This window comes from Trachurus japonicus, chromosome 9 (assembly GCF_045865225.1).
Source record: "Trachurus japonicus isolate A0001 chromosome 9, Traja_1.0".
In the NCBI taxonomy this organism is placed as follows: Eukaryota; Metazoa; Chordata; class Actinopteri; order Carangiformes; family Carangidae; genus Trachurus; species Trachurus japonicus.
The window spans coordinates 13,638,317-13,655,301 of record NC_140915.1 but is presented as its reverse complement, the minus strand read 5'-3'; the positions used below and the strand labels follow the sequence as shown (position 1 = coordinate 13,655,301).

Genomic DNA, 16,985 nt, shown 5'->3' with positions numbered 1-16,985 from the left:
AAACATTTTAAGCCCCACTAGTTAACTAGTATGGTCAAGGAGACTTTTCCTAGTTTAACTAGTAAGGGGCAAATCGCTATCTAGTCACACTAGTGATGATTTTGGCTCTTACAAGTGTAACTTGTGTAAATAACTTGAGCTTACTAGCAAACTAGTGAGGTGAATTGTCGCTACTAGTTAGCTAGTCAGCACTTTTGTAGTTCACTAGTAAGACTTTGAGCATTGCTAGTTGAGCCCAGAGGGCCACAAGTCTGTCAAAATGCTGTATAGTTTGTATTTTGGTGCCACTAGTGTGGCTTCTGGCTTCACTAGTAAGGCTTATGTTGTTACTAGCTTGACAAAAGTGTCACTAGTTGCTGAAAAAGAGTGACTAGTAAGACTCTTTGTTCAACTAGTTGGACAAAATGTCTAACTAGTGTGGCCAGGTATCCAACTAGTGCTGATAGTAGTCAAACTAGTGAATGACACTGAAGCCTGATATCAAGGATATGGAATAAATGCTCAAACGGCTTGCCATATCCTCTGTCATATGAAGCTACGCCTACTACGGCAATGTTGCATCAGAATCGCAATATCCGGGATACGTCACCACCACCACCGGTCCTCACCCGGCACCCTTACTTTGCTAGCAGACTGTGCACATTTCTTCACGACTTTTGCTTTTTTTTTTACCCAAGTTATCCTATCCAACAGTGCGGTAGCTTTTCACAGGTGATGGCTGACCAGACTGTGGTGGATAAAATGAGCGAACTGAAGGTGGACGCGGGGAAAAAGGTGAGTCTTTCTCGACTTTCTAACCCTGACGTTTGGGTACAACTTGGTAGCAGTTAGCCGTTAGCCGCTTGTGTCAGGTTCATGCTGTCATTTAACGTTAGCCACCGGCAATGTGCTGCTGCTAACGTTACGGCTATCTTACTTTTCTAAATCTAAGGCTGTGTTGGCTTTAATGCTCCCTTTTTTAACAAGATGACAGAAGAAGCATTAGTGCTGTTTTCTTTGTTCTATTAAAGTGGGGTGATAGATAGTAACCACATTGTAATCGTGCAGGCTATTTCCAGCCGGCTAGCTTAACTTATCAATGTAGCTTTCAGAGAGGAAACTCAATACAAAAATCTGCTAATTTAACTTTTAAGGGCTCATCGGCATTGTCTGCACACACAAATGAGCAATCTTTAGACTTGTTAAAGAAGCACTTATAATGTCTAATTCATTCGGCATACTGCAGGTGGCTGATTTTAAAGCCTATATTGGTTACTCTTATAAACTGATTTGTGCTTCTTCAAATTTCTAATAATAACTCTGATGGTTGTAGCTGTCAGGTGGGGGAGACATTTATAAGTCCTTATTGGATCACTTACTGGTTTTTTCCAACAACACTTCTTCCAATTGGTCATAAGCCATATGCTTACAGGGTGTATGTTGATCATGTTGAATCATGTTGTGAATCATCTATTTATTTGCTGAGCGCTTTAAAGATACTGTCAGCTCCAAACTGAGTCTGTGTTCCTCTTTGAGTACAATAAAGTTAATCTTAATCTTAATATATAATGTATGTATAGAGTTGGAGTGTCCTTGTTCATGATAATAGCTGTACTGTATGTTACCATTGTTATATGAAACCTTGTGTAGGTGTGTGCGTGCCTTGCTAACACTGTGTAAAGACTGGGTTGTGTCTTAATACTACAGTAGCTTCATACTAAATATGTGCTTCTTCAGGTTTATTGTTGGGAGAAACTCAGCTGACCTAATCATGTGATTTTTTTTGTATTATTATTTGGAAAGGGGGGAACTGAAAGTGGTAAAGAAGGAGGAAAGAAGAAGGCTAAAGGTGGAGCTGGAGACTCAGGAGGCAAGACTGAGGTGAGTTGCAAAATCAATTGTCTGAAAGTATGTCAATGTTATTTGTAGACTTGTTTTGCAAGAAGAGCAGTCAAGAATTAACGTTGATTTGTTGTTGCATTCTTGCACATCTACAGTAATAGCTGTCCTCTAATACTCTACATTTGTTTCCATTCATGACTACCACAAATTAGTCTGGTAAACACTGCATAGGCTTCTATGTCTAAATGCCACCAATTAAACACCAGGACTTAGCAAGGAGTTTTCCCAAGATACTTTTGGTGTCGGGTACCATAAGTTGTATTTTGGGTTCAGCCAGTGTAATGTGTGTAATGTGTGATTTTTATTGTTTTTGTTTAGCTCTCCCCGCCACCTCAGTACATCGATGAGCGTCTGTCTTTGTACAACAAGCTGAAAGCCGAGCACGAGGCTCTGTTGGCAGAGAGGGCTGCGAAGGATAGCCGAGCCATCAAGGTGACCCTTCCCGACGGAAAGGTGGTGGAGGCCGAGTCCTGGAAGACAACACCGTACCAGGTGGCCTGTGGAATCAGGTCGGTGTGATGATGCGACTACATGTAATTGTTTCCTATTTAATGCGGTGTCACACTTCCATGTGGCACAAAAGAGCCTCAAGGATGACTCAGGAATTTAATTTTCAAAGATTAGCTGTCAAATTTATTTGTACAGCTTGTAATCATTGTTACAGTTTCAAAAGACTTCACAACACCCACATTATGAAAACAATAACTGAAAATGACACCCGCCAACCTTTTGCTGTTTGTTGAAGACAAGGACATACTTAGGCAAAAAAAAAAAAAAACCTCATTACCGTTTAAAGAAGGAGAAACTCTGGTTTTGCAAAGACTGAAATTGAGCTCCCATCCATCATGGTGTAGTATAGAATACGTGCTAAGAGTGCGTAACAGAGATTAAATGTTGATATCCTCTGGGCACATAACAGACTGCACAGAAACCACAGTGGAAAGCTTGAGGAAATGTCAGGAGCTCCATCACCATCACTGTGAGAGTGGAGGCCGGCTCTGCGCTCTATATGACTTGGATCCCTCTGGAGTTTCTTTATATGGCTGCCGGTGTGTTTAACCTTCAGTGATCCATACGTCTGGTGTTAGGTCCTAAAATTCTCATTATCAAGATAATTGGACGGTTTTATATTTAAGTTTCGGAGGCATGGGTGGAAAACTAAAGAGAAATGGCGCTGTAGTGTGCGAGCTTTATCTCAAACCAACACACACCTTGTCGGAGGAGCCACACTGCACCTAACAATACAATACAGCTGTTGTTGACACTGGGTCACATGATTAGATCCTGGTAGCACACAAAACCCAGGCGGTGTGTGGAGGCTGGGAAGTACATCAATATATATCACTTATTGGCCATTTTAATGATATCATATTGTGGGGTTGAATTTAATATGTATGTCCTTTTGATATATGGGATATGTAATAAACATAACATTGATGGAATATTTTTTATTTCTTTGGTTCAGTCAAGGCCTCGCTGACAACACAGTGATTGCCAAAGTGAACAACGGTGTGTGGGACCTCGACAGACCTCTGGAGGATGACTGCAGCCTGCAGTTGCTCAAGTTTGATGACGAGGAAGCTCAAGCTGTAAGTACACTTCAGCCTTGGTCTAAAACACTGTATATGAAAAAATGTCTTCTTTTTTTTTCACCCTTTGTATGGGTTAGTTGAGGAGAGGTAGGTACAGCCAGTTCATCTTAAACACCTCTCTCTCTGGGTTCATACTTTTCTCATCACTGAACTGACAATGCTCTGCTTTATGGCTCAATTTGAGAATGTCTATGGAGATATTTCTTTCTTTTTTTCTTTTAATTTCTTTATATTGGTTAATGTATGTATGAGTGCATTCCTTGAAGAAGAAGCAGAAGAAATTACAACATTTTTTCACATTTTGCGTCTTTAAAACCTCAGTTGAGAATTCAGAATGATGATGACCATGATCTTTTCTTCACCAGTTCTACGAATTATAGGAAGAATATACACTTTATTCTCTGAGGTGAAAATATGAATTAGTATTTTTTTTCTGCACATCATATTGAAGAATTTGTTCAGTCCTGTGTATATTCAGTTAGGCCCGTGTACCTGAGCATCCAAGGTTAAAGATATAAATTAGCAGTTTACAATCAATAATAACAAACCACAAAGCTCTGTGGTCTGAGCCACAAATACATTAAATGGAGATGTGAGAGTATAAACAATTGTGAGCAATCATGTGTTGTCGTTAAAATGACAGCAACTGGTCTCTCTAATAGGATAGCGACAAAAAAAATCAAAAAAGGATTTAGCATATTTTGTTGTGTGTGTGTGTATGTGTTACGCTGTACACTGCTCATGTGGTTTGCATCTTCCCAAAGGCTTCAACAAACCTGCTGCTTACACTCAATCACAGACATTAACAGTGACAAGAAACTTGATTTTCTGGCACAGTCAGTACTCCTTAAACACAATAAATGTATTGACTTGACTTCTGTTTTGCTAATTGGGTACTATTGTTTGTACATTGTGTAGGTTTATTGGCACTCCAGCGCCCACATCTTGGGTGAAGCCATGGAGAAGGTGTATGGAGGCTGCCTGTGCTACGGTCCCCCCATCGAGAGCGGCTTTTACTACGACATGTTCCTGGAGGAGAACGAGTGAGTTGCTGAGGCTTGGGGTTGATATTTTTCTGTATAATTAGCAGTGTTAGGCAGCTGTCAGTGTTATTTTGTTGTGCATTTCAAGGCTCAGCGGCTGTCAGTTACTCTCAGTGTCTGAACAGGTAGCAAACACAAAACAGGTGGATTGTAATGACACTAATGCTGTCAAGCTGCTGGATTTTTCCTGGGTGTGGATTTGAAATGACATCCTTTTCGAGATGGATATTGAAAGATATCTGTAAAAAAAACCACAGAACTGAAGATTACTTCAGTGGCGCTTTGACAGCGTGTTGAGACGCCCTCAGAAATTTGAGCACTTCTTCCTCGTAAACAACTTTTCACTTGACCTTTCCCTGAAACAGATGCATTTCTCCCTGCTTCAGGCTGCAGGAGAGTGTGAGGAGCGCCATCTAATTAATTCTACAACCTCTTTAATGAAGTCATTTTATGCTAATGGCATTCTTAGAGACTGTTTTTTTGCAAGGATATTTTGACATTGCTCAAGCCCTAAAGCCAAGGACTTTAAAGTATTTGCCCATGCTTGGCAGAGGTTATCAGTTTGTTGAAGTCAAAGAATTACATTGGTGGGAAAAAAGGTCTGGTCAAATCCTTTATGCCCTCTGGAAACTCTTGCAGACTAAATTTTGCAAATAGAGACAATTTGCATATTAATTCAGGCTTCTAGGCAAGAACGTCATTGTTGACTGTTTTTGTTTATCTCTTGACGTGTCGGACAGGGGTGTATCGAGCAATGACTTTCCCTGTTTGGAAAACTTGTGTAAGAAAATCATCAAGGAGAAGCAGCCCTTCGAGAGGCTGGAGATAAAGAAGGAGACTTTGTTGGAAATGTTCAAGGTACTTTGAAGTACTCATACACACAAACACACACAGACACACACACACGTCCATACAAAAATAAGGTATGAGGAGCACCGCACAAGTGCCGTAACTTTTAAAGCACCTCTTGTCCTTTACAGTACAACAAGTTTAAATGCCGCATTCTGAACGAGAAGGTCACCACTCCCACCACCACAGTTTACAGGTGAGGACGGTTCTTGTAAATGTTGTAGTTATTCTCAGAATTACTTATTGTCAAAAAATCCCATTTAAAGACACAAATAAGCCACACAGCATGGCACTGGCATTGGGTGACATGTCATGTTCCTTCATTACGATGAACTCAGGCGCTGCAGTTTATTTTGAGCCTGTGCTGCCACACACACCATCTTGCTGCTTCCAGAAATCCTCATTATTGCACCAAATACGCAGCTGAAAATAGTCCCCAATAAATAAAAAATTTATTCCCATGTGAGTAACATTAGTTAAACTGAGCCATGTTGTTTAAAGAAATAGGTTTCTCCTTTTATTAAGAATGGGAAGATATATGTGTAACTGCTTTTTTAAAGATTTGGTATTGGGCATTTTTCTAAAATATGCAGCTTGCAATTTCAGGTGTGGTCCCTTAATTGACTTGTGTCGGGGGCCCCATGTGAGACACACTGGCAAAATCAAGGCACTTAAGATCCACAAGGTGAGTTTTTTTTTCATTTTCAGCTGTACATTTCTTACAGAAAAGCACAGTTGTTGAAGTATGGAGGTAGATTCAATATTGCTGAAACTAGATTGGATTTCAAGTGCTCTTTTCTGCACCCTAGATGTCTTGCAGCAACCATGAATGTCCCCATTCCTAGAGCTACCTTTATATTTTATCCTCAAGGGATTTGATGCACCCAAAAGAATGATGAAAGCTAACGTACTCCCTGTGTGTGGTGTGCTAGAATTCATCTACATACTGGGAGGGTAAGGCGGACATGGAAACCCTCCAGAGGATCTACGGGATCTCCTTCCCTGACCCCAAAATGCTCAAAGAATGGGAGAAGTTTCAGGAGGAAGCCAAGAACAGAGATCACCGCAAACTGGGCCGGGTATGTACCGAAATATGAAGAGGCTGACGTTTAGAGGAGAAAAAAAAGAGAATTTTTAAAACGGTCTCCAAAAGATTTTATTCTTACAAAGGTTAGTTCCGGTTTGTGGAGCTGCAGAGTTGCATAAGTTATGAAATACAGGAAGGAAAACTTCAGAAGTGATAAGAGTCAGGAATGGATTTGATGTGTGACTGATGCACCAAACCAAATCACACCTTCTTAACAAACAAGATTTCCAAAGCCAAAGTCTGAAAATGGTAACTTGTGCATTTGCAGCGGTATAAAAAGCACTTCTTGCTAAAGAACAATTATTCTACAGGAAGAAAGCTTTTTGATGTTTGTTTTTTTGTTAAATGTCAAAGACAATCTCTTTAGAAAGTGTCACCTATTTGCTGTGTAATGTAGAAAGAAAAACTGAGGATGACATGCTAGAAACATTCCCCATGACCTATTTTCAGCTTTGAGCGATGACAAAATGATTCCATGTCACAAGACTGCATTCAGTGTGAAGCTTGTTAATATAAGGAGCAGCTTGTATGTATGGGAATCTGCATGACAGTTCAGGGTGTGTTATTTTCTCTGTGCCATTCAGTCAAAACAATCACAGGTGTGGAAAAACAGGTTGTGACTTTATTACTGCTACATTACTTTAAATTGAAACCGGTTTTGCCTGAGTCGTGGCTCCTTTCAGCAACACCTTTTTTTTTGTTTTTTAAATTCAGGAGCAGGACCTGTTCTTCTTCCATGATTTGAGTCCAGGGAGCTGCTTCTTCCTGCCAAAGGGAGCCTTCATCTACAACACCCTGATTGAGTTCATCAGAGTAAGTCTGCTGTCATAATTGCTGTGATCTCACTCTAAACCTTAAGACACACAAGAGGACAGATGTTGCTAGGAAGGAAGGAAGTTGGCAGAGAAGAGAACAGATTTCTTCCTTTAGTTGGCCTTAGCAACAACAACAACAAGAACAACAGTTTTATGTATCCACAAGATATATTGCTGCAATTTAAAACCACTTTAAGCACAATATTCTTTTATAGATTCAACAATATGTTGATGATAGAGTTTTTTATGTCCTGGTTTTGGAAATGATAAAGTTAGGGCTGACAAATCAAGTCTCAGAGGCATGGCATATAAAATATGCTACAGGTTAAAACAAATTAACTATAGAACATTAACTCGTGCATTAAAAACAATAAATTGCAGCCTTATATCGAACAATAGATAATGCTGTACAGTAAATAAAAGGCCACATCTAATGGGTTTGTGTGCTCCATACAACGTTTCTCATTTTTTGCCAGGTAATAGAAAAACCTAACTCAGTGTGAAGCCAACCTTTGAACACAAACTTATTATTCATAGCCATTTATGTGGAGTAAATTGAAACATGTAAAGCAGACATGATTGACAGTGTTGCTCTCTCTCTGTTACAAAAAAGCCATAGACATCAACATGATTTAAAGCATTCACTTTCTTGTTGTTCAGTGTAGTCACAAAGCAGCGCACATTGGATGTAATTTCACTTTAATGTGGTAAAATAGATTTCTGACTGAGGAGATTTAGCATAATGAGATCTGTTTAAAAAAGGCTCTGCTTGTACAAGCAACAAAACACCTCAAACATCCAAATGTTTGTAGCATCTATGACTGTCAGGATTTTAAATAAATTACCTTAGTTTACTTTATTGTCGCTATCAGCTGTCTGTTTTGAATTTTAAATATGATAGAAAACGAAACAGACAAACCCAAAGTGCAATAAAGAACCTATTAGTTTTCCCCAGATCCCTTTTTATAGTGTAAACAAACTGGAGAATTAATGGAGCAGAAGGATGAAACATTCATCGAAGTAGTTCACTTTTTAAAATCCCAGCCTTTTGCCTGCAGAGTTACATACATTATATTTTAGAGGATATATGCAATTCAACAGCGAGTCCCCTGACGTTGACAGAAATGGTTGTTTTCTGCCAAAATGAAGCCGAGTTCTTTGATGCAAGTCGAAACAGTCTTTTTTTAAAAAGTGAAATGTTCTTTATGGGAAAACATTGCTCTTACTTTGGCAGAGCGAGTACAGGAAGAGGGGTTTCCAGGAGGTCGTGACACCCAACATCTACAACAGCAAACTGTGGCAGACCTCTGGCCACTGGCAGCACTACAGTGAGAACATGTTTTCCTTCGAGGCCGAAAAGGAGACCTTCGCTCTCAAGCCAATGAACTGCCCTGGACACTGGTGAGGCCTCCTCTCTCTCACAGTCGGACTTGTATGAAACTGAAAGTTTTAATTTTAAGCAAGGAACGTGAAAATAAAGTGGAAGGAAAAGCACATTACTGATGTATTGAGTTTAGCTCTGGTGTTTAACAGATTTTTCTCCCTGGCTTGTGTTTGTAATCAGCGAGGCGGTTGTACAGTTGTCACAATACAAAATGTTTTAACCTTTTAGTTTATTATCCCACATAAAAAGCCTCAAACATAGTTCTTTGGCAAGTAAGGACAACCATTAAATAATGTTTTGCCACACCTGAATAGCTCTATAAGAGTTTGCTGAAGCCTTTCGTTATCAGCAGTCGACTCAGTCTTTGTGAAATAGCTTCATATTTCACTGCTACAGTAGTTTGTCATCCAGTTCAGCTCAGCTTGTAATGGACTGATGCTCTTGCCATGTTTTCAGTTGTTGAATGACCCAGTTCAATTTACTGCCGAATGCTGCATTGCAGTGTAAAGAGCCAGACTGCAGCTCTTTGTATTCAAATCTTTTATCTCCCTTTTTCACTGTTCCCAATCTTTGTGCCGTCCACATGGGCAGCCCCTCTGGTGATCGCACTGAAATGGATTGTGAAAACATGTCTTGTTAAAGCGATGAATATCAGTTGAATCAGTGGTATTGAGATAATGGAGATTTTTTCGACTATTGTGATAAGTGTAGGTTAAAGTTTGCAGTTGTATATTAAGTTTTCCTTTTTTTTTCACATTGTGCTTGTTTGTCTGTTTGGTGCCAGTCTGATGTTTGATCACCGGCCACGCTCCTGGAGGGAGTTGCCCATCCGCATGGCCGACTTTGGCGTCCTGCACAGGAACGAGCTGTCGGGAGCGCTGACCGGCCTCACTCGCGTGCGCCGCTTCCAGCAGGACGACGCTCACATCTTCTGCTCCATGGACCAGGTGAGGCCTGTGCTGAAAACACACCCTTGTTGCCGACATATGAGTCTGATGGGAGCAGCAAATTGAGCTCACCAGACCTCTGCTGCCCTCTTTCCTCATTTCTGCTGCAGGCCAGTGACTGGAGGCTACATTAGCCTCTCACCGAAGCGTTGGCAGTTGTAATGGCATTGTGGGTATACATAGTAGATGTGAGGTTTTATACAGCGAACAAGAATGAGTGGAATAAAAAAGACAGTATCTGTGATGCTGCTGAATGGACTCTTATCCAGTATTTTGGCAAGATTTTATTTATTTCCCTGGCAGCATGCCTGATAAATGTTTCCACTTTTTTATTTAGATCAATAAAAATGATCCAAACTACTTGAAAGCAAGTTAAACAGCTTTAAGACAAAAAAAAACAAGTAACAGAGTTGATGCTTTCTGTGCAGAATCATTTATACCTGTTTAATGTACACAAAGCTTTCACCACTGGGCTGCTTTCACTGTCCTGCTGGGAAGGTTTATTGAGTAAATGCAGGTAATGGTGTCGGCGGATGGCCGGTCACATTCTCAGATAAAGCGAGAGCAGCTCATGAGCCGCTGCAGCCTAATGTACAAACTTACATGTCAAGTCCTTCCACCGCCGACGTGCAGTGCTAATACTGATGCACTTTAATGGACAGACGAGATTTCTTAATTGGTTTGTTCAAATGCACAGCAACTTGCAGAGAGGATTTTTTTGTCTTCTCTTTATCAGTAATAACGGTGGATTGGATGGTTAATTAATTATTTGCCTCATGCTTTGTGCTCAACGTGTTTCAGTTTTAATTTTTTCTGTCACTGCAGCAGCTGAACAGCTCTTCTCAAAGTCCTCTAGTCTTTTTTTATTATTCACAAAATCCAAGCAAACTTAAAGTAGACTGCAGAGGGTATGTTCTCTTTTTTTTATCTTATAGCCACCATTAAATTTATAATCAGTGATTCCAGATGGTGGCCTACAAATATTAAAAAGTGTTTCTTAGGAGAGACTTACCTCATCAAAGGAAAGTCATTTCTTTTCAGTTCTTCTAGTATATCCCTTTTTCACATCCAAAAAATGCTTTCTCAAAACTTGCATCACATGTGATCTCAAAGACTCCCACAGGGACTCAGTAGCAATATATGACAACTACATTATGATTAAATGTCTCCAGTCAGATCACTTTGATTGCGTCATAAAATCTTGTTATACCGGACCCAGCAGAGATGAAATCAGACGTTACGCCAGAAATGAAACTCGCAGCCATGTCCAGATGGATGATAGAAATTCTTATTTTTTGTTTTTGATCCCAGATCGAGGAAGAGATCAAGGGCTGCCTGGACTTCCTGCGGACTGTGTATGACGTGTTTGGCTTCACGTTCAAACTGAACCTCTCCACAAGGCCGGAGAAGTTCCTCGGGGACCCGGAGGTGTGGGAACAGGCAGAGAAGGTAATCAGAAAGCCTCTTGTTTTTCTCACATAATTGAAAATGTGAACAACTTTCACACAAAAGTGTCACCGGAGAGTTCAGACGCTGATATGTGATGTTATCAAGATGGAAATTACAGAGCCGCTCCTTAGACAGCAAAATGGAAAAGTGAGATTTGTTAGACCCAGAGAACATTTATATTTTAATGGGTTTTATTCTGTTGAACTCCCATCAATTCTCAAGCAGAAAAACGACTTCCCTGGAGAAACTAAATCGCTGCAATCAGTGTCAAATCAGGTTCTCCTGCTACATATTGCATCAACGGGTTCTGATCTAATTTGCTCAGGGAAAGAGCAGGGAATCTGTTGGAATTAGCTTTAACAAAGTAAAAAACAAGAGTGACTTAAACTGAATGACAATGACTTTTGATTTCTGATGAAACACTGTCAATACACCTCAAACAAGCTCTGAATGGATGAAAATGTGCTGACAGAGATGCGGCATGTTGCGTTTTATTTCACCAGTGAAATACGATCTCTTCAGTGCACTTTGCCACTCTTGATTTTCTACACTGCCTGAAACTTTTTGTCTTGCAGAATACTTAATTTTTTTTTATGGCTTGCTGTCCTCAGCCATATGTCACGGCTACGCCAAGTGGGTTTTGCCATCTTAATCTGCTGCAGGCTGCTTAGTGTCAAAATGTTGTAGCGTTTGCTTCGAAATGCACCCTCTGTTTGTCAACACCAAATGCTCCATTTCCCTCACCCATGACCCTCTAGAAAGATTTTTATTTCGTCTCGGGCTGCGACAAATCACCAGAAACTGCACTCGCATTCATACTTGAATAAATGACACTTTAGTGAGAGCTTACCCCTCATCACTGTCTCTGTTTTTCTCCTCTGGTTTTGAATTTATAGCTGTTTTTTAAGTGCGGTCTTTGGAAGAAGAAGTGATTATTGATGACAGTGGAAGTTTTTTAAAATTTTATTTGTACCACTTATTTCATGAACATTCAATCAAGTGGTTTCAGTAGCTACATTAATTAGTTTGTTGCCGAAGAGGCCAGAGAGTGCTAAAACTGCAGTATGGAGATTGTGTTGCTTCCTACTGACGGCATGTGTTAACGATGGTGCACTTCTCTGTATTTCTTTAATTAACAGTCAGTCACAGTTTACGGAATACAGGGGGGGAAAAAAACAAATGGAAGAAAACATTATAATGGCTCACAAGTTGTACAGCTGTTTTGCTTGACCTATTAGGACAATTTTCTCTGGGGGAAACATTCTCCAAATTCACTACTGACTTTCTATGATTAATGTTCGAATGTACAAAGGTGGAAAATTACATATACAGAAAAGTAACTCGTAAACTTGGCATCGTCGCTGGAACAGAACTTGCTGCATGTTTCCCTCACCTCATTAACTCCCACAAGCAACCATAAAATATTATTGAGACGTTAACATTTCTCAGTTCAGTGATTAGTTCCAGATGAAGAAAATGTCAGGTCTAAATATACAGCTCTGCTCGACACCACTGTTTACTTGTTGGTCAGCCGCAGATATCGCAACAAAAGCAGTAATTGTTTTTTTGTTCTTGCTTTTTTTAACAGCAACTGGAGAACAGCTTGAACGAGTTCGGTGAGAAATGGATTCTCAACCCAGGTGACGGCGCTTTCTACGGACCAAAGGTGAGCTGTGCGCCGTACTAATGATGTAGTTAGACTGTGAAACAGCAGGAGGGCTGCCGCTGATCACGTCTCCTTTGTGTGCAGATCGACATACAGATCAAAGACGCTATCGGTCGGTACCATCAATGTGCCACAATTCAGCTTGATTTCCAGCTCCCGATCCGCTTTAATCTCTCCTTTGTCAGGTAACTCTTTATGTTTCTTTTCTTTTCTTTTTTTTTACCAGGCAGACAGAAGATGCTTGTTATATAGTTGGATATTTTGTAGTGCAATTATCATAATCAAATACAGAAGATTCATGTAAAGAAATCTGATTATAGCTGTAAAACCTGTATTTTAATCAGCCTCTGTCTTGGAAAGGGAAAAAAAAGTAAATCGTAAATGATGAAAATATGCAAATTTCTCCAGATGAACACTGTTGTTTCCCTGTGTATTTCTTGTTTTCTATGAATTCCTAATTTTTTTTTTTTTCCCAAACTTCAAATGATTTTGCAGCCACGATGGTGACGACAAGAAGAGGCCAGTGATCATCCACAGAGCCATCCTGGGATCAGTAGAGAGGATGATTGCTATTCTGACTGAAAACTACGGAGGCAAATGGTTTGTACACAGGTTTTTAAAAAGTCAATTTGTCAAGTAGAAGCTGACTCTGGACATGAATAGTTTTGTTTTGTTGTATGTAAGGGACGTCATAACACCAACAATGACGCCAACGAAAGGTGGCTTCCCTATTAGGGATGCACAATAACTGTTTTTTTCCACCAATACTGATATCGATAACTTTTTTTTGCTTCTCATAACTGATGCCGATACCAGTAACTGATAAATAGTTCATATACACACCTAGGGTTAAGATGTAGTGAGTAAATGATGAATTTAACATTATAGCTCTGCCTCTGACTAAATGACAAAATAATATAACCGACATCACTACTGTAATCACAACAAAAATAACAGTCATGACCTTTAAAAAATCAACATTTATTATTGTTTTGTAACCAACTTTGGGGGCAAATGGACTGAAAATCTGAAAAATCAAGGCAATGTTGGCTAATTATATTGTAATTTCCTCTAGTAATCTGCAAAAACTGTAATTATCTGACTTATCTGTGTATGTCGCTGATAATTATTGGCCAATATCAGGCGGATAATTATCTGTACCGATAGTTATTGTGCTTCCCTACTCCCTATGGTGTGAAAATATCCATTTAAAAAGTCAGTGCACCTGTTGCTGCATCCTCATTGTTTACTGTGCCTGAGTTTGATGTCAGACCAGGACACTTGTACAGTTATTATCCTGCCTTTGTTGATCCCTGAAGATCTCTAGTACTGTAGAGAAATGAGTACAGTCACATTTTCAGATTTTTGGCATCGACTTGGTGCTTAAGTATTGGCTTTTGTGGCATCTTTGCTGCAGTTGTTTAAGAGCACTGATGGATTTCCAGAGTTATGGGTTATAAATAGAAGCGCCACAGCTCTGTCGGGCTGTAAATATTTGCACAGATTGTGTCCAGGCTGCGGTTCCTGCTAACCAACCACCTAAATGCAAATCTGTCCTGTTTTTATTTCAGGCCTCTGTGGCTCTCTCCTCGTCAAGTCATGGTCGTACCTGTGGGACCAACCTGCGAGGAGTACGCTCAGAAGGTAAGCACTGACCTCAGCGCGCTGGAGTACATGTTCACACTTCAGAGACAGCGACAGTACGGAAAGAGCCCTGAAGCTATCGCAGGCACTTTAATTTAACACTCAGCTGATTCTGAAGTAGCTTTACTTCTACGACATCAGTGTTTTACCACCGAGGCACATTGTCACAGCCGAGAATCATGCGCTGGTGTGATGTCGTTGTTTTATTGTGCCATTATGTGCCGTGTTGAAATATCCTTTTAAATATATAGAACTTGATTCGGATGGCTGAACAAAACTGTATAAAACACTCCCACCGCCCTGAAGCTCATATTTCTGAATGTTTTAGTAGGGGAACTATAGTTCATTATAACTTTGGTTTTATTTTCACAGTTCATGTCACTGGCGCTATTACTTATAACTTTGTACAAAAAGTAATTGCTGAGATCTTGGAAGGTGGCAACATCGCTAAAATAGAAAAAGGTCTAATTGGGCAAAAGGCATAATGGATGTATGAGACTTTCATATTTAAGCTACCAGAGTAGCTGCTGCTTACAGGTAAAACTGGGGCTGTCGCAACCAGGAAATTTTAGTTGACGATTAATTGCCATGCAAATAATTGCGATTAACGATTTACTTGTCTTTTTCGGATCATATCATGCCACTTAGTTAAAGAAATTCTTATTCTTAATACACCTTATGAAGAAGAAGAGCCATTTAATGGCATTTAACACTGGATCGTGTGAATAAACAACTGCATTTCTGTTTGAATTTAGGATTTGCAACTAAATCCATGATAGATGCTCATTGAAATGCGGCTGTCGAATATTAGCAATTAAGTGCCTCGAGATAAACAGTTTGTGGCAAACCACTCATGTGTCATTAAACCACAGCTGAAGAAGAAGGGGGCGTAACATGATGATGACATTAAAAGAGCACCGTTCAAACCTCAAAAGGTGGAAAACGAATCACTGGAAATAGTGATGGAAATATGACATTTCTGTTAGTTTCATCCAGCTGTTTTCATACAGATGAATGGAAACAATTTTAACGAAGATGCAAAATAATTGTGATCAGGCAATCATGTAATAATTGTGACAGGCCGAGGTAAAACCAAAAGTGAGTGCCACTTAAACGTTATAAGCCTTTATTGAATAGTTACAGTAAGTCAGGTTGATGTATGGAGCATAAATCATTTGATCATTTATTGTCCTTAAAACTGCAATGATAAGTCAACAGAAGTTGCCAACTATTCAGATCTTCTTTGTTTGATATATATTTTTAGAATCTTAAATATGAGATTTCATGTTTGTTTTCTTCACACATGGTAGTTAACATACGTTTGAGCATTTAAGGATGTTGTTAGTTTCAGCAGAAGTTCTGGTGAAAACATGAATTACACAAACAAGTAGCTAAAATGTAGTGATGCACTGATCCAGCACTAAATGGTTAAATGTAGAATTTGAAGGAATCTGTTAGAATAATATATTAATTTTGAACTCTTTCTCTTTGTAATGTGTCAGGTCAAGCAAGAATTCCACAGCGGCGGCTTCATGACCGACGTGGATCTCGACCCCGGCTGCACTTTGAACAAAAAGATCAGAAATGCACAGCTGGCCCAGTACAACTTCATCCTCGGTCAGTACAACACACTTCCTTTCACTCCTCTCTGTCTGCCATTTCCTTCCTTTATCGGTTCCTCGCTGTCCATCTAGATATTGATTTCTTTTGTCCTCTTTGCACGTCTGCCTCGCCGGAACAGTGGTGGGAGAGAAAGAGAAGACGAGCAACACTGTGAACGTACGCACCCGGGATAACAAAGTTCACGGCGAGCGCAGTGTGGAGGCGTGCATCGACCGGCTGAAGCAGCTCAAGTCCTGCAAGAGTCGGAACGCCGAAGAGGAATTCTGAGCTTTCCCAGACCCGTCGCCATCAGCTCGACCTTGAATCTGGCAACTTTTTTTTTTAAAGGGCCACATGGTTAAAAACAGTTTTTTGACGAGAGATAAAACTCATTTCACGTCATTGCCTGGTCTTCTAGTCCGTAAGAAATCACATTTTCTCTGATTTGACAGTTATGTATTTGCCCCTGGTGTCCTCTGTTTCCTCGTTACCGTGTCTCTATGTTGTCAGTCATCAAATCTCATAGTTGCTGTACATCATATATTGAAGTGTAACTGTCAATATCCCATCTGCTCTTCATGGGATTAGGTCTCTGAACAGCTTTACAGAACACCTCTTCTTCACCACTGAATAAATTGTACCATACAATTTCTCTTTCAAAACAATCTAAGGGGAAATGGTTTATACCAATGGTTTGTATCGTTTATAATTTCTTCAGGGAATTGTACATGACTTAAAATTTTGATAATTAAACAGTCTATTCTGAATGTGCATGTCCTGCTTTTTTTGGTGTAAAAAACAAGATAAGACTCACATTTTTCTGCTACTGGGGAAATTTCAGCAACAAATTCTCACTGCAGAGTTGTATCTTCTTAATTATCCCTTTGTAAACAAGGCTGTCCAATAGTTGTCTGGAGAGAAAATAATTATTAGTAAGTATACACTTGAATAATCACAACAATGAAGTAGAACATTGGCAGCTGACAGAAGAGTCAATATATTTTAAATTGTACCATAAAACGACTT

At 39.8% G+C, this 16,985-nt stretch overlaps 1 protein-coding gene across 1 annotated transcript; it reads left to right on the top strand.

The window, feature by feature from the left end:
* The first annotated feature begins 602 nt into the window (after positions 1 to 602).
* tars1 (threonyl-tRNA synthetase 1) lies at positions 603 to 16,724 on the top strand. Its single transcript, XM_085786021.1, has 19 exons — positions 603 to 774; positions 1,783 to 1,860; positions 2,200 to 2,390; positions 3,347 to 3,470; positions 4,392 to 4,516; positions 5,257 to 5,374; positions 5,497 to 5,561; positions 5,972 to 6,050; positions 6,298 to 6,444; positions 7,167 to 7,265; positions 8,502 to 8,668; positions 9,436 to 9,598; positions 10,910 to 11,047; positions 12,636 to 12,713; positions 12,798 to 12,898; positions 13,209 to 13,313; positions 14,285 to 14,357; positions 15,860 to 15,974; positions 16,099 to 16,724. Exons 1-19 carry the CDS (start codon positions 715 to 717, stop codon positions 16,245 to 16,247), a joined length of 2,175 nt encoding a protein of 724 aa, XP_085642147.1. The 5' UTR covers positions 603 to 714; the 3' UTR covers positions 16,248 to 16,724.
* The last annotated feature ends 261 nt before the right edge of the window (positions 16,725 to 16,985 follow it).